At 36.8% G+C, this 18,729-nt stretch overlaps 1 protein-coding gene across 1 annotated transcript; it reads left to right on the top strand.

Moving 5' to 3' along the window:
• The first annotated feature begins 913 nt into the window (after positions 1 to 913).
• On the top strand, positions 914 to 16,615 carry LOC114651558 (uncharacterized). Its single transcript, XM_028801368.2, has 5 exons — positions 914 to 935; positions 6,009 to 6,126; positions 7,672 to 7,730; positions 9,492 to 9,781; positions 15,910 to 16,615. The coding sequence occupies exons 2-5, from the start codon at positions 6,080 to 6,082 to the stop codon at positions 16,243 to 16,245; spliced, it is 732 nt and encodes a 243-aa protein (XP_028657201.2). The 5' UTR covers positions 914 to 935; positions 6,009 to 6,079; the 3' UTR covers positions 16,246 to 16,615.
• The last annotated feature ends 2,114 nt before the right edge of the window (positions 16,616 to 18,729 follow it).

Genomic DNA, 18,729 nt, shown 5'->3' with positions numbered 1-18,729 from the left:
ACTTTTCCCACCTGGCTATGGAACAGCTTGACAGGCAAATATCCATATAATTTGGAACCCCTGGAAATGGACGGGTATGGGGGGTGCTATGCAAAACAAAATTAAAGCTGAAAGTCTTCACTTCAATTACATAATAATTGCTTCATTTCAGATCCAAATACTTCATCCATCCATCCATCCTCTTCCGCTTATCCGAGGTCGGGTCACGGGGGCAGCAGCTTGAGCAGAGATGCCCAGATTTCTCTCTCCCCGGCCACTTCTTCTAGCTCTTCCGGGAGAATCCCGAGGCATTCCCAGGCCAGCCGGGAGACATAGTCCCTTCAGCGTGTCCTGGGTCTTCCCCGGGGCCTCCTCCCGGTTGGATGTGCCTGGAACACCTCACCAGGGAGGCGTCCAGGAGGCATCCTGATCAGATGCCTGAGCCACCTCATCTGACTCCTCTCGATGCGGAGGAGCAGTGGCTCTACTCTGAGCCCCTCCCGGATGATTGAGCTTCTCACCCTATATTTAAGGGAGAGCCCAGACACCCTGCGGAGAAAAACTCATACTTTAATCCTAATACTTTCAGTTTGGATATAACCATGAAAAATAATCATAAAATCTCTAACCACTGTACAACTTTAATTTTAAACTGATATAAGACTGTTGCTGATCCTTTACGGCTACACCTGGTGCTTTGTCTGTGTTTCTGTATAGGATGGATGAACGTAAACATGAAAGAAAAATGCTTGCAATTTTTTACTGGAAGTCTGTTGCAACAAGAATTCTTAGAAGTGATTATTTAAATAAGACAGATAGATACAGATAAACTAAAAAAGTACTGTTTTGCCAGTGAATGACACTCCCCACCTGTGTCTCATGCCAGATCTCAAGTTACACATAAAGGGACTTCCCTTCACTTCTTTGGCACACTGATGCTCGCTTCACAATTATAGGTAAGCTGATCCTCTTTAACATGCGCTTACTTACTGAATGCTGCTACATAGTTTTTGAACTTGTAAAAAACAGATTTTTCTCAGAAATTTCAAACTTTCAGTTGCATTTAACAAAATATAGTCATCAATTACAGTGGAATACAATTGCAATACTAAAGATGAAGACATCCATGCTAACCTGAGTAGTTGTTAATCATAAATAAGTAATATATAACATGTGATCACTGAAACAAAAGGAAAAAACTTTAGTGTAAGTATATAATTCCAGCAATAATCAAGGCTTGCATTCTGCAAGCCATTTTATTTTTTCTCATTGAATGGATAACACAGTTCTAATGACAGCAAATAAAGGAACAGAGAAATGTATAGAATACAAAAGACATGCTTAAAACTGGAGGAACATGTTTTAATCTGCTAGCTAAATAATTGTGTAGGATGAAGTCAGACACAGGAACTAATAAAAAACAATGCAGGATAGACAGAGAAGGTGACAGTTTCCATTTCTTAGGGGACATTGGTAACATAAGCAGTTGACATTACAAAATACTGAACACAGCAAAGAAAAATAAAAAAAAGAAAATCCAAAGGAGCTGTTATGCTTCAAGAAAAAAGTTTAAAATAAAGGCATACCTTAATACATAAAAAATGGATTGGTTATAAAATAAGTTTGAGCATTGTACTTTTTCCAAATAATTCTTTAATAAATATAATGTTCTAATGAGTTGCATTAAGTTCAGTGATGTTTTATCAAAAAATGTTAATAAGGAATAGTTTTATTTAATGCATTAAATTGTGATAGAATATTGTTGGACATATGTGTAATTCCAAAATCATATATTAATTCTAAGTCTAATTATATAGAGCTGATAATTATTCTTTAGCACATACAGCCATCCTAGTTCCAGGGCAACCTCCTCACACACAAATCTGCTCAATAAACTTAATTCAGCAAATCACATGTACTATGCATTGTGATGTAGTGATTAGTATTGCTCTTCACCCCTATGCGCACACTATTTGTCTTAAAAGTAAAATAAAATAATAAAGGCATACACAACATTACAAGGGAAAAGCTTATTGAGTGAATAAATCAGTCTTAAACAGAGAGTACCAGCACTTATACAGTATCTCCAGTTCAAGCACTGATTGCAGTAAAGTCTTGTTTATTACTACAGTTTTTGATTATGGTTTTGATTTTACCTTTAGTTCAATCTTTAAGATAGTGTGCATACTTTTTTTTTATTTTGGTTTACTATTATTTTGGCTTTCATTCAGGTTTGGTTTTTGTTTTTGTTTGTATTTTCTTCCGCCTTTCTGCCTAATTGTTAGTCTTCCTTTGTCTTTTTTGTCTGTCTTAGTTAAGTATAATTTAGTTAATCAATCTTCATTACCTTTCTTTTAACTAAGTGTTTCTTTAAAGGTTGGTGTCTCAGGTATTTGACTTCCTGCAAGGAAGAGGGTTCAAGGCAGAGAGTAGCAGTTCACCTCTGGCAGCTACAACAAGAGAAGCTCCACCATAGTAACTGGGATGACACCAGTGGTGGAGACAACAGTGGGCACAATGGCAACCTTGCTCATTGTCCACAAGCTGCATGATTTTTCTGCTTTTTATTTGTGGGTATATTTTGTAAATGGTGTATGTTTGGTATGGCAATGTCAATAATATTTGTAGCTTTATTTTGTTTCTCTACCAGTGTTATGACTGGTCTGTTATGGTGGATAGTTTTTTATTTATTTATTTATTAATTTTTATTGTAATCATTTCCATACAAATAGATAATTTATAACCAAACAAAATTGAAGACAAATCAAACCCCACCCCTGAGAAGGAGAGCTTAGCCAAAGGAGAATTGCTTAGGGTTTTTAATAAGGCAACAATAAACAAAAGAAAGGGAGAAATAAATATATAGGTAAATAGGAGATGGAGATGGGAATTAAATGCAGTAATAGTTATTTCTCTTATTCTAAAATAATATTGCTCAGATCCTGCCAGGTTTTGAAAAAATTTTGTACAGATCCTCTAACTGAGAATTTGATTTTTTCCAATTTCAAATAATATAAAACATCGGTTTCCCACTGACTTATCAGAGGAGAGTTAGGATTCTTCCAATTTAACAGAATAAGTCTGCGTGCCAAAAGTGCAGTGAATGCAATCACCGTTTGCTTGTCCTTCTCCACTTCAAGTTCGTCTGGAAGAACACCGAACACAGCTGTTAATGGGTTAGGAGGGATTGTGACCCCAAGGCTTTCTGAAAGGCACTTAAAAATTTTGGTCCAAAATGATGTTAGTTTGGTGCAGGCCCAAAACATGTGACCCAGTGAGGCAGGAGCTTGGTTGCAGCGTTCGCAGGTTGGATCTTGTCCTGGAAACATTTTGGACAGTTTTAAGCGAGACAGATGAGCTCGATATATAATTTTTAGTTGAATAATTCTATGCTTTGCACATATGGAGCTTGAGTGAATTCTCTGCTTTGCTACCTTCCACTCCTTTTCTGATATATTGATTAAGAGATCTTCTTCCTAATGTTCTCTTGGATCTTTGAAAGGTAGGGACTCTAATAGGATTTTATATAATGCGGAAATGGTGTTTTATGGTGGATAGTTTTGTCTGTCTATATAGGTTTGTCCCAGTGTACTGTATGCATGGAATTCTCTAGTACTGAGTTGGGGATGTACTTCTACTATGGTTTGTTTGTGGAAGCATATTTTCATTAGTTAGTTTTGTTGTTAATGAAAGTTTGTGTTTAGTGGTTTTCATATAAGGAGACACAAAGTGGTCACTCAAAGTCCTCTTTCAGTTTGTGTAGTGATATGTAATCCTTAATGGCTAGTGTCTTGGTGACTTCATCAGTAACAATATCAGTTGTAGTATTCACTGATCTAAGGTGTTTGAGGTGTTATCAAAAAATACGGTGAATGTTTTAAAAAAGAAATGTTTATTGCAGTAAAAAATTTACAACTACTAGACACCCTCAAAATACTCTCCTCCTCTTCGAATGCACTTATCCCAACACTCTTGCCACTTTTCCAGTTCTGGAAGTTTACTTTCGAGAGTGTCTTTAGTTGGGCTGTTGTGGCTGTCTGGATGTCCTCAATGGATTGAAATCGTTTGCCTTTCATGGTCATTTTCAATTTAGGGAACAGCCAGAAGTTGCACAGTGCCAGATCCGGCGAATAAGGTGGTTGCGGACACAGCGTAATGTTTTTATTCAACAGAAATTATCATACTAGAAGGGATGTGTGACAAGGAACGTTGTCTTGATGAAGAATGAAACTGTTTCAACATTTTTCCTCTGTTATTGATGTTGAATGACGTCCTGATCTTTTCTCGTCTTCAACCAAGTCAGATCCTTTACGAAATCGATCAAACCACTTGTAAACAGTCTTAATAGTCGATGCAATGTCACCATAAACCGATTTTAACATCTGATGGGTTTCCTGAGCTTTTGGCAATTTAAAACAAAATTTCATGTTAATGCATTGCTCAATTTCCATTACTAAAGACAAACTTGAAAAACACACTTGAACTCAACAGTGGCTCACAAACGACTGACAGTATCAAACAAGGTGAAACTTGTCACAAACTTGGCTCTGGGATGGACATGTCAGAACCTGCACTGAATTGTTTTGCGTTGCTCTTGGATGGTGCTCTTCATCAACATTCACTGTACTTTTTGATCACACCTCGTACATTGTTAAATGTATTATCTGGCTGTGTGTCACATGTTGTTGTTGGTATTTCCTGTTTGTTTCAGTGAGTTTGATTTGTTTGAGTCTTTTTTGTGGGATATGATTATGTGTGATCACTGTTCACTGCTGATCTGTGATTATTTGTTCTGTGGTTTGTGTTGGGTATTTCTGTGTATGGGCTCTGTATAATTTGTGCATGTAATGTATTGTGTCTCTTTCTAATCCTGTAATTGTATAATATATACACGATGAACTCCTTAATATATTTTGTCCATTTAATGTGCTAGCAGATTTTGCCTTCTTTGGTGGTCAGGGGCTTGTGTGCCCCCAAAACAGCCATAGCAGTTTGGGTCTGGTGGTCAGGCCCTCCACTCTATGGAGCAGCCATTGCAGTAGCCATACCTTGGCCAGTGCTGCTTTCACCACCAGGAGCCAAGGGATATGGTAGCTCATTTTTCAAACATGGAACTCTACTTAACTCATGAATGCAGTCCTTCTTATTCTGGTTTACGACTGAGTCAGTATGAATTCCATTTCTTGTTCTAACCATTTGTTTTTTTTTTTATTTCTCTTCTGGAGCGGGTAGTGGTCTACCTTTAGTATGGCCCCTTCCCCTTGAGCTTTTATCAGCATGGGTGGTCTTATCAGGAGCATAAAACTCCTGCATTCAATTTGAGGATATAATGACCCCATGGTAGACCTTAGGGGGTTATTATTATTATTAGTATTATTATTATTAAGCCAATGGTTAAAATGTTTGAAGGATTAAGACAATAAAATAAGAAATAAGTATGGGGCCTGTATCAATATCTTGGGAAGAAATTGTTAAAATAATTGCCTCAAGAATAATGCCACTAACTTATGGTGCTAAAGTTAATTGTTGACTCTTAAGTGATCAGATGTGTGTGTGACTGAGTGTGTGCTGTATGATAAATGGATTTGTACTTCTGTCTGGTTTTCTGCCTCATGCCCCACGATCTTGGGATATGATTAGGCTTTCTGTGCTGGAAGAAGTGAGTTTAGAAAATGGTGTGAATGAATGAGATTTGAAATGCATATTATAAACATAACGGAAAACAAGTTATGTCCACACTGAACATGGAAGAGGGTACAAGTCTTAAAGGTTCAACTGTATAGCTTTCATCAGGTGTGTAATATAAACTTAGATAGCTGTATCTAACAATGGGATGTGATGACTTTGAGGCAGCAGGATAGCTGATTACAGAACACGGAATAGAAGTTAATCAGCTGAAAAGCTTGTAAGTGAAATTTTAAACATAATTTTTATATCTGATGTTTTTTAAGGCAGGGTTCACATGATGTTTGCCTACAATCATCTTACTTTCTAAGTAGTTTGTTTCTGGCTTTCATTTCTTGAATCAGTGCCAGGAGCCAAGACCATTCTAAAAGCGGAGAATAGCAGAAGGCAGTTTTCTTTCTTTACTGGGACAGGAATGATGACCAGAATGAGTATCCTGATACTGAGCTTGCTTGCAATGAGGTAAAAATGGATTTTTATTAATTACCTTAATGGTTTAATTCATGCTAAATGCTTATTTAAAAAGTTGTTCTACTTTGAAGACTCTTGTTAAATGAGTATCTTTAATATTCTTTCTTATGCTGTCTTTTCAATTTATCACCGTACTGCTGGCTGAATCCAAAGAGCCTCCAGGACTAATACTTAGGTTCATGAATGTTGCATTGATTTCTGTCAATGCAGACAAAAAAGAAAATGTGTTCCCATGAAAACACATCACAGTATAAGTAGGAAGTTATCTTTAAACTGTACTCTTTATAATTGTAAATTCATAAGATCTTGGCACTGTCCTGTGCTGTTTAATGCCTTGCACCTAGTGCTGTCCTCTAAGATGCTGAATTGGATCAAGTGAGTATAAGAAAGTAATTGTAAAGTGCAGTAATTTAGTATGTCACAATTATTTATGATTTAATTTGTCATGCAGATATATGCGTTTTTACTGTATTTACATATTTGCATATAGATTTGCCTTGAATATGTATGCTTGAATATGCTGACCTAAAAGTCAAGGTTTCAAAGAAGAAGCCATAGGTGAAACTGGAAAAATAAAAGGGAAGGTTAAAATGGGCAAAAGAACACAGACACTGGATGAAAGATGACTTGAAAAGTGTATTAGGGTCAGAATCCTGGAGTCATCTTCTCTCTTTTGCAGCTGACATTGGCATTTGGGGTGTATTTAAGGAAGAAATCACCTGAGGTCCTGTAAGGCATTTGTTTCCCACATTAAACACTCTTAGTATTCAGCATAATAGGATAAGAACATATTTGAGACTTCTCCTTCTTTTTCTATCCTGGTCTTTTTTCAAGACAGTAATGGACAGCTTTGTATAAAGTCTTTGGTTTCTTGGCACATGGTATAATCTTCATTCTGCAAAGAAAGAGAGTCTCTTGTTTGATTATGTTGATATAATGGTTTCATAGCTGTCTGTTTCAAAATATTACATCAGTGCTAAATTATACATCACAAACTACCCTCTGCAGTTATGTTATATTATATAATCTGTTAAAACAACATTTTCCCAACCCCTGCCAAACCCAGTTCAGGCTCATGGGGATCTGAAGCCTATCTTTGCAGCACTAGGCACAAGGCATAAAACAGTCAAGAACAATTTAAACATCAAAACATGGACATGTATATCAAGAAATCTGTGTGTGTACTTAATAGAAATTTTGCGTAAGTTTGATTGTTACAGTTCCATTCATTCTTACTGTTCCATCCATTTGCAATTTCTTAGAGCCACCATAAAGTGAGAGAAACTGAAAGTGTGGAGTCAGAGCAAAACCTCACAGACAGCAACTCTTGTATAGCACTATTCATTGACAACACACTGATAGCACTTACACAGATTTACAAATACAATACAGCACCACAAGGGAACATAATTTGAAAAACTTTTGTGTTTACAAGCACACATAGTATAAGGCAATAATCAATGTACATCTAAAATGCAAACATTAAGAGTTTCAGGAAATGGAAAACGTACTAAAAAACTACATTTTTTTTTTCAGAAGTATGGTGTGGAGTATTGATATACAAGATCCTAGTGCTAAATGGACATCACCAGGAAGTAAGTATTGCACATTACCACCAGTGCTGTGATAGAGTTAACTTTTAAATATATAATCATGGGGTGTGGAATGTCTCATCCTATCTGTGTCACTGTCATATGTGGTGACACCCAATACAAGATGTGGGGGGATTCTTCTAACAATGCAGCTGGTCAAGTTGAACTTGGGAAACACTTTCAAAAAGACTTTAATATACAGAACCACGCCGATGTACTTTTGAAAGTACAGCAGAAGGCATCACAGATAAACTGACTGACTGACTGATTGAGTTCAAAATGTATCCTGGCTTGTCCAAAAGTTACTTACATATCATCAAAGGTGTGAAGGGCAAGTTGGGATAGCTTCTCTCCCCTCTCTTCTAGTAGGTGATGACATGATCTCATTAGCAAGGCCAAAAGCTGAGCTTCTTACAGGGGAAAGCTACCCTTGACTATGGGACCCTCCTTATTTGGGTTATCATACTAACACTTGTCTTATTAACATCAGCATTAAAGGCTGTGAGGAACTCCAATTAATGAGAAGTTTAAACTTCAATAAACCCACTGGACATAATGAGATTTGTACACATGCACTAAAGACATATGTTGAAGGGCTTGACCCATCTTTCACATGGTTGTTACTTTTGTCTGTTTGATCTGGCAGAGTGTGAACTAGGTGAAAATATACATTCACGTCCTATGTCTGCAAAGTCAGATCACAAGTGAACCCAAACAGTTATCATTCTACAGTATCTTGCTGCTTCTTAATATACTAAAAACAATGGAGAGCATTGTAAGCCAAAATCTCTGTGCCCGTTTCCATTGCAACCAAATCATGGCTTCTGACCACTTGTTTCTGCTTCACTGCATTCAGAGATAAGCCCTTGGTGCATTCGCCTTAGATTCTGATGACCAAAATGCAACTAGAAAGCAGTGTGTTCAGCTACTGGTAATATGTGGCCAGTCTGTACTTACAGCATCTTCTTATTGTAAGGGTGAAACGTCCAAAATTCACAGATCTGCTCCAAAACATTTATGATCACCATCATTGGTGGTCTGAGTACTGAGAAGCTGTGCAGCTGCACACAACTTCTGTCGTACTGTTTGTCACTCAAACACTAGTCATCTTGCAGCTTTTCTGCTGTCTAGAACAATCAGGTCATCACTCCATCCACTATTTTTTTAAAACGGCAATGAACTTCTGAATCCTTGACAGATGTCAAATCTATCATATTACATACAAACAGTATTCTTCAATTATATCTATGGTAGTTTTTTCTATATTCAAAAGTCTTTATTATCTCAGCTCCCTCCAGCTCCAGATTAAGTTAGTGATAAGAAAGATGCATCTTTTTTTAAACTCCACCAAAGTTAACCCTCCAACTTACACTTAGAAGCAGATAAGAGACTCCCAGTAGGTTCTGGTGGAAATCTACCATTTGAGGAAGTCCACAATATACCCCCCATTGTGACGTGGCTGGCTGAAGTTAGCTGGAGTCTATTTACATGTCTTATCTCCTTCTTTGTGCTGATGTTTCTTTCTCCTAAAACTGAGCCTTGAGTTGTATCACTGCCGGGCAGGGCCATAAGACAGGTGCTTTCAATGAAAATGGAGGTTCAGTTGTACTTTCTACCTATACTTCTTGACAAATTATACTGGTCACCCTACCTACTAAGTTGTACTTTAACGTGAAAAGGGTAGACAAGTGTGCTTAAATTGTATTCTGTAAACTGAATCACATACAATTCAGCATTCTTGATGTTTGACTGCTGTCTTTTCAGAGTGTAGCCAAGACAGCGTCTATGACCAGCTATGGGATAAGAGCCAGGATATTGTGGGGGAAGTAATAAAGACCAACTTCTTGAAAGAAATAAACGATAACACCTTAATAGCTGAGCGCTACATGAAACTGATGATCCAGGATATTTACTATATACAGGGTGTGTTTAATGCCCTCAATATTGCTCTTAAGAATACAAACATGCCAGACGATGTGAAGAAATTTCTAGAAGACAGAGCCACAAGCTACAAAAATTTTCTGGAGATGATGCAGGAAAACAACAATCTTAAGGTAATAATAATAATAATAATTCATTACATTTATATAGCGCTTTTCTCAGTACTCAAAGCGCTATCCACACAGGGAGGAACTGGGAAGCGAACCCACAATCTTCCACAGTCTCCTTACTGCGGAATTTATCTGATTTTAACTTTACTGATTTTGTGGAACACAGGTGCTGGAATGATCTTATGTCATACAGGATATTAAGGTGTATTTGTGGGCAGAACTGGTTAAAGGATGCAGGAAGCTCCTCCAGGCACAAGGATACTTGTTTTAGCAAAGCACACTTAAAGAGTCCAAATAGACACACTTTACCATGGTGGCAGTGAAGACATCCAGGCTGAAATTGTTGCATGTAACCAATTAGATATAATAATTATAATAATAATAATTTTATTTATAGAGCACCTTTCCCATGCTCAAAGCACTTCACAAATATTTGAATAGGTACAAACAGAATAATGGCACATAAAAAGATTAAATTAGTAACAATGATAAAAATCTAATATCAAACATTAAACACCAACTAACAGAGATATATAAAAGAAACATCCATCCATCCATCCATTTTCCAACCCGCTGAATCCGAACACAGGGCCACGGGGGTCCGCTGGAGCCAATCCCAGCCAACACAGGGCACAAGGCAGGGAACCAATCCTGGGCAGGATGCCAACCCACCGCAGGACACACACAAACACACCCACACACCAAGCACACACTAGGGCCAATTTAGAATCACCAATCCACCTAACCTGCATGTCTTTGGACTGTGGGAGGAAACCGGAGCGCCCGGAGGAAACCCACGCAGACACGGAGAGAACATGCAAACTCCACGCAGGGAGGACCCGGGAAGCGAACCCGGGTCTCCTAACTGCGAGGCAGTAGCGCTACCACTGTGCCACCGTGCCGCCCTAAAAGAAACATAAAATTCTAAATTAAAATAAAAAACAACAAGAAGAAAAAAACTACAAAAACACAAAACAGCAGAAAAAAAAACAATAACAAAGAACAATTACATGTAGGAACATTAATGAAGATGTTAAATTAACCTCATGAATGACCACCTAGTAAGGAGTAAGACCATTGCATTACGGAGAATGATCAGTAACTCAGGACTGGATTTTGTTATTAGCTTAGAGCCAAACCTTTGAAGGACAATAGACATTCAGTGACCAGTGATGTTTTTGATGTTTAGATCATATCTAACCATTGCAGCTTGACTGCCGTGCCTACCTGAGCAGCAGATTTCTGTAAAGTAAACAGACCAGACAGAGCTGCTTCGTTGAAAGACACAAATTCGGAAAGTATTTGCAAAGTGTCAGGTACGTATAACATACAATAACTGCAGTTCATAACAAATTCATACAGTAGCAGTACTTAACCTTGTCAAGGACCTTTAAAAAGGTGTTAAAAGTAGTTGTGGCAGTGGTAGAAAGTTCATTGTGCACAGATTCATATGCAGGATTTATTTCAATGCAGTGCAGGTTTGGCAAATTGACACTTTTGTGATGAAAACTCTGAGCTGCATTGCATAGATCAGAACAAACAGTAGTGCGGTATGCCAAGGTATTCCAGAGTGAGCACTTCCACTAAACAGATTGTGTAACATTGTGAAGTTCATCATGAGAGTATTCCAGAAAAGCAGAAATGCAACCCTTTACCAGGAAATAGTTAAGTTTATGAAAGGACAGAGTGTCAGGTCAGTAAGGCAGAGCCACACAGAATTCTCATGTGTAGCAAGAAAAAGTCCCAACAGAGTCTGGGTGCAGACATCCACTATGAAGCCACGTCCACTGACAGGGTGCATGTACACAGAGAGACAAGAAATGATGTTTCATTGTGGAAATCAGGCCACACATCTACTGACAGTCTGCAGGTCTACTGTTGTTACAGAACTTTCCAAATAGTTAATGTTTATAGAAATATCATAGTTTTCGCATATTGTTTGCTATGTTTAATAGAAGGCAAACAGACTAACTTACTCTGCTAATGAAGCTTCAATTTTAACATAACAATATACCCTTAAAATATGTAATACTTCATTAATAGAAGAGCATGTGGGGCATTTCGATTTCTGTGATTAGGCTTTTATATATAATCGTCTAGTCTATTTAAATGTATTATTTTCTTGTTTACATCAGTCAGTGCTTGTTAAAAAGTATTACGAGAGAAAAACTTTCTCTTGATTGTTTTATCTCATTCATTGTCATTAGCTGTGCGTTGCTTTTAAAGTACTTTGGTAATCTGCGCTAGAATTAATAACTGTTTTCATTGCAATTACTGTTCATACTTACTGTGTACCACATCAGAACTGTTTTATCACTTAAAATAAAATGTCTGATTCTATAGTACTTCTGGATTTTTCTCCTACCAAGAAATGTATGCTTGCCTCCAGCCAGCTATTGGAATCTGAGTCTTGTATCAAAATCTGTGATTGATTACTTAGATTTTTTTTTACATATATTGTATTATCTCATTTCATATGCAAGTGACTTTGAAAAGAAGCAACCACCAAATTATCATGTGTAAGTTATATCTCAATTTAGGTATCAAATATGTACTTAAAAAATCAACCACATTATACATAAATGACAAATTGGTCATGTAACCAGTATGTTATAGTGGCTAAAGCTTTCACTTTACATAGATAATTGGTAAACAACAATATTTTTGTAGACACCTCATTGATTAAAAAGTATTATCTTTTAGATCACTAGCATTTTTTGTTACATTTTGCTATCATAACTCACCAAGAGTTTAATATTGTTTCCCAAAGTCTCAAAAATACATTATAAATTGTTATATGAAATTTAGCCCATTAAGGCTTTCTTGCCAAAGTTGGATCCAAATCAGGAGCCAACTGTACATTCTGTAAGGCAGAAACTAAAGCAATGCAACATATTTTCTCAGTATCCCTTACATTTCCTTATAATTAAGACAATATTTTTTACAGTATTATGAAAATGTAAACAAGAACAACTCTATTTGATTTCCTATTAAGCTTTTATTATGTGGTAAATATTTTTTCACAAATTGAAATAATGAAAATGGAAACAATTATTTTATTATTTTTTTCAGAAGATACTATTTATTGTAAATCCATAAAACTAATTAAGTTATGGAAAGTATCAGAAATATATAAGGTCTTTAATAAAATACTGAATTGAACCTCCACTTTACAGTCCTATTATTAAAGTGTATTTTATTTCTTTTCTACTGTATACATCCAGTATATCCTTTGTAAACATATCTTATTTAGCTTACTAATGTAATTGAAACTGATATATAATCATATATGTATATATTTTTTGTCATATTTCCTGAGTTACTTACAGCATATGATTTAAGTAAATAACTTGAAAAATAGAGAAATGCATCACACAATTCAGAGATTCAACACTGATTTACATTAAAAACTGTTTAATGGATGCCCTCATGTTCTCTTACGCTCTACGATTCACTTTGGAGTTATTAGTCTTATGTGCCTTACACAGCAGTTTTTTCCTTTGCAGCTTCTTTTTTTAACTCTTTATTAACCCACTGGAGAGTTTTTAAAAATTTCCTATTAATTCCAATTTTAGGTATGTATCTGTCCTGCATTACATGTAAAACATTTTTAAACCTGTTCCACTGCTCCTTGACTGTCTCCACACTTAAGAGCTTATCCAAGAGTATCCTCCTTAGACTTTGTTGCATCTGCTCAAAATTTGCCCCGCCAAAGTTAAACTTAACAGTTTCAGTCTTTGCATCTGCACTCTTACAAAATACTGAGAATTGTATTATATTATGGTCACTTGACCCTAGTGGTCTAGTCACCGCTACACCCTCAATTCTATCTTGATTATTACAATACTAAATCCAGACAGGCTTCACCCTGCATTGGTGCTTTAACATGCTGTCTTAAAAAACAGTCACTGATTACTTCTGAAAGCTCCTGCTCTTGTGCTCCGTCATTTGTAAGGTTATGCCAGTTGACATGCGTATCGTTAAAAGTCTCCCATGACTATAATATCCCCTGTAAACTTGCCTTTTCAATATTACTTAAAGATTTGTGTTTAAATTATTGTCTGCATTGGGTGGTCTATAACAAACTGATAAAATAAGGCCTCTTCCCCTAATGCTTACCAGACAATGCCACATGTGCTCTCTAAGATGGAGCTCATCATCCAACTGAAGAGGACTTGCGGTAAAGTTCTGTCTGACATAAACAGCAACCCCACCTCCTTTTCTGTTCTGTCTATCCTTCCTAAAAATGTGTATCCCTCTATGTTATATTCATTCCCATCTTTGTTATTTAGCCAGGTTTCCATTATTGCTATAATATTACAATTATGCTCCTCTACATACAACTCCAACTTGCATGTTTTACATTCAATACTTCTAGCATTAAGGCAAGCTATTTGTAATGTGTTACTCATGTTACATTTTCACTTAAACATTGAATTAGAATTTACATTATTTTGCATTTTTATTTTTACACTATTGTTTGTTTTTACATGTACAGTTCTAAACCTGGCCTGTCCTAAACTACCTGTCCCTCCATTCTCTAGTTTAAACAATCCTTGACTAACTTACGCATACACCTCTCATTACATTAGTGCCCCCGCTTCAGATGTAACCCATCACAGCAGAACAGGCCCCATCTGTTCCAAAAGGAGTCCCAATGCACCTTAAACCTATACCCTTCTACCCCACACTCAGTGACTTGGTGATGAAGCTTCCCAAAAAACACACAAGCTGTCTGAAGGCACAATTGGGATGTCGCTTCCGGCAGTTGCATTTTACACCTTGTCTCACCGAAAACACAGCTTAGAGTGCAGGAATATTCTGTTTTGGTCAATCCATTAAGGAGAAACTTCTCTCTGTCTAACTTCCTTCTTTCACATTTGTAAATAATGCTCTTCATTCTGATTTGTGCAAAGACCTGGCGGTGCACCCAAAGCTTCTTCTTGAATGATATCACTGCCAATCAAATAGTTGCTGATCAAATCTATTTGGGCCAGTTTGACTATTTTTGCAACTCCTAGATCTAATTTTAGGAATATTCACTATTTTCACCATATGCTGTATTTCTACGAGCACTATCTGCTTGTGTTTTCTGTAGAGGGGTAAAAGATTAATCCCCTTGGTGCTGGCATTTTGCTGATGACATTTTGTTGTATAGCACCAGAAAAGAATTAATGGAAAGGAAGTTGGAAGAATGCAGACGGGCTTTGGAAGATTGAGAATTGAAGATAAATAGGAAGACGACAGAATAGAAGAGATTTAGTGATGATCAGAATTCATAAGTTAGCCTGCAGGGAGAGCTATTGAAAAGAGTGAATAAGTTTAAACACCTAGGATCAGTGGTAGCCCAAGATGGAAAATAAGATGCAGAGATAACCCATAGAGTGCAGTGTGGACGAAGCAAATGGAAGAAGTTATCAGGAGTACTGTGTGACTGAAGAATTAAGGCAAAGGTTAAAGGTAAGTTTTTAAGACAGTGGAAAGACCAGAAATGATGTATGTAGACATGGTCAGTAAAGGGAGTGCAAGAGAAGAAGTTAGATGTGTCAGAAATGAGAATGTTTAGATGGATGTGTGGGACTACAAAAAAGGGCCGAATAAGAAATTGGACAATCAGAGATACAATGAAAGTGGGAGAGATATCTAAGAAAGCACAGGAAAGTAGGTTGAAGTGTTATGGAGTTGCGATGAGGAGAGACAAGGAATATGTGGGTAAAAGAGTGATAGGAATGGAAGTACAAGGGAAGAGAAAGTGAGGGAGGCCAAAGCAGAGGTGGATGGATAAAGTAAAAGAAGATCTGAAGGAAAAGAGTCTGACTGAGGAGAAAGTGCAGGACTGAGCTGTATGGAGAAAGGTAATCAATCAGATCGACCCAACACAGAATGCCTGTATTGATGCTCCAACTAATAACAAAACAAACATAATGATACATTAAATAAAATGTCTTAACAGCATTACAAAGTCAAGTGAACAATAACAATAAGATTTTCAAAGACCTTAACCAGCATTCACCATCTTTTGCCTTTAGTTTACTGCTATAGGATGTCAGAAATGAATAGATGATTAGTCACTTTTACTACATTGCTCAGTTTATTTCTCTGCTTCTTATTTCTTCTTTTCCCTTCTCAAGGATGCAAGCAGCATTATTCCTAACAAAGCTGCACAGGAATATGTAGAGGAATATGAAAAAATAGCTAAGAGAACAGACGAAGGTCTGTACATGGTGATTGCACTCCTACCCTGTGCTCGGCTGTGGCCCTACATTTCTGAAAAGCTCAGTATCACAAGATGCAGCCCCTACTACCAGTTCAAGATGGATAATGCAAAGGACAAATCACGGGATCACTATGAGAAGCTTCTTCAGGAATACAAAGACAAAATAGACATGGATGAGGCTTTGAAAATCTTTCAAATCCAAATGAGGCATGAGCTGGCGTTCTTTCAAAGTGTCGATCCCAAGAACTGATGCTGGGATTTTACAACAGTATATGGCCTTTGTTTGGGAAAATATTTTATATCTGTATATGCATAGCCCCTTCTATTAAATGTTATATAGTGCCTTTCATTATTTGTCTATTGTAGGGGGAAATTTATATCCTGATATTTGCTTGTACTCATGTAATTGTAATTGTACTCATGTAATTATAATTGTACTCATGTAAGACTTTAGGAACTTTCAAAACTAGATGATGTTTTTTGGTGAGCTTTACTCTGCTGAATGACCAGTTCTTATCTAAATTGTTTTAATGTTCTAATGAAGGCTGCAGCCCTAACTGTGTATTTCTGAGTATTTTGATTTTATTATAAAGAGCAAAAATACATTTTACAAAAGTTAATATATTTTTTGCTATTTGTTAAGAACCTGTTAAGCTGTCAACTCACCCTGTAATTGTGCCTGTTTCTTGTTATGGCTAGGATGATTGCACCACTGTCACACGGGGTCAGCTGCAGTATGCAATGATTTGGGGGCAATCCTGTACTGGTCTGGTCTTAGTATGTATTTATCTAAGACTAACTTAGGGAACTGGCACCGTTGCAATGAGCTTCAGAGCTGCAAACTGGCAGCAGATCAAGACCAAAAATTAAGTGCAGTTGCAATGGCCTTACTGGAGTTTGAGATGGAGTACAAAGTTGCGTACTAACTTAGACCACCTCATGAGCAGGTTCACCAGACTTAGTACTGTAATGTAACAAAATAGGCAGTGTGGTACAGTGGTTAAGGCTTTGGACTTCAAACCCTGAGGTTGTGGGTTTGTATCCCACCACTGACACTATGTGAGCACGAGCAAGTCACTTCACCCACCTGTGCTCCAATTGGAAAAAAAAAAAGAAGAAGTGTAATCAATTGTATCTCAAGAGTTGAAAGCTGCTTTGGATAAAAGCGTCAGCCGAATAAATGTAAATAAATTCCACACACATCAGACAGACTGTTACAGCCACGAAAATGCTCAAATATGCCATTATAAATATCAAAACAATATTTTTAACTTTTATTTGGAATGAAGTATAGTGTAATACTACAGAAAAAGACAGTGATGCATGGAAATATTTATATTGCATAATATAAAAAATACAATCATACATTTACTGTAACTATTAATCTTTAGTAAAAAGACACAGAGTCCGTGTCTCTAATTAAGAAATCGCTCAACTGCCAGTTCGGACAGTGGTATTAAAAGATGCTGCCATTTTCTTCTGTAATGTAATCCTTTGGAGTGTCATGTGGGCATCTTTCCCAGTGTTCTCCAGATATGATATGAGAGCTCTCATATCATATGTATTATATAGTGCATGCGTTCTACTGTGAAGTTTGTGCAGACAATGAGGAATTCTTTACAAATATTTACCCACCTCTGACTAGATATTTTATGCTTTAGTGACAGTTGGATTAATTTGGTTATTAGGAAAAACTGGGTGCATAATGAATGACAAGTTTCAACTCTTCTGTATTATCTATTTAACTGACAGAATGAGCTATGGCATTACCAGTTTAAGACCCCCACAGGCTCTGAGGTGTCACACACATAAACAGTATTTACACTCTGTGAACATCACATATAAAAATAAAATAACCTAGGGGTGTTGTCTCCTTTAGAGATTTAAGCCAGCAGTTACTCATACATCAGATCAAGAGGCAGCAATATAATGCATTAGTAAACGCAAGCATGTATTGTGTGAAAAAGATATTGAGAGGGGGCAAGACGTTAGAAATTTTTTGACTGTAGCTGCAACACAACTACTAGGTGTGTGTGAAATTTCTTGTACATAATCTATAGGTCAGTTGGTGACAGCTAATGAAATATGAAGTGATACTAAACTTCCAGTCCTGGATAGCTTCAGGAGGGGTGATATCAACATCTTAAAATTCTGTTGCAGTTACAGTCAAATAATATTGCCTAACACTCAATGCAGTAACACGCAAAATATAAGTAAACATGCTCTTATGATCACCATAGGCTCTTCTAATAGTATGAAAGAATAAATCAATAGCACTTTACCTTAAGAAAGATGAAGTAATACCTATTGTCTTGGGTCACATGTGTATGATGAAGGGATTTTGAATTTGGTATAACACTTGCATTACTTTTTTCTTCCATATGCCAGAGCGCACACCCAGAGCACCAGGATGGTAGAACATTATCCACACATCAGTTACAGAGAGACAATCATGCTTCATATTCAATTCTGCTAACATTTACCTTTCATCGTTATTACATTCTATATAATTTCCATAGATTCCATGGACGTTTCTGGTGTCCCACATGAATAATATTTACAATAATGACAGCTACAATCATTTTAAATTTTTATTAAGTTTGCATGAGGATGTCAGTTTTCTCTGTGCTATGCCCCTTTAAATTGAGAGGAATGTGTAGTAGCAATTTGTTAATTGAGAGAGGCAAGACATTAATTGCCTGTGCGCCGCCACGAGCTAATCAGACAGCCAACT

Source organism: Erpetoichthys calabaricus, chromosome 5 (genome assembly GCF_900747795.2).
Source record: "Erpetoichthys calabaricus chromosome 5, fErpCal1.3, whole genome shotgun sequence".
NCBI lineage: Eukaryota > Metazoa > Chordata > Cladistia > Polypteriformes > Polypteridae > Erpetoichthys > Erpetoichthys calabaricus.
Note: the sequence above shows the minus strand (reverse complement) of the source record. Positions and strands in the feature narration are given on the sequence as shown.

What these genes read in the sequence shown, in the direction of transcription:
- LOC114651558 (XM_028801368.2), top strand. Translation starts at nt 6,080, where the DNA reads ATGATGACCAGAATGAGTATCCTGATACTGAGCTTGCTTGCAATGAG. An exon ending in CTGAGCTTGCTTGCAATGAG is followed by an intron (nt 6,127 to 7,671) that starts GTAAAAATGGAT and finishes TTTTTTTTTCAG; the next exon opens with AAGTATGGTGTGGAGTATTG. An exon ending in TAAATGGACATCACCAGGAA is followed by an intron (nt 7,731 to 9,491) that starts GTAAGTATTGCA and finishes CTGTCTTTTCAG; the next exon opens with AGTGTAGCCAAGACAGCGTC.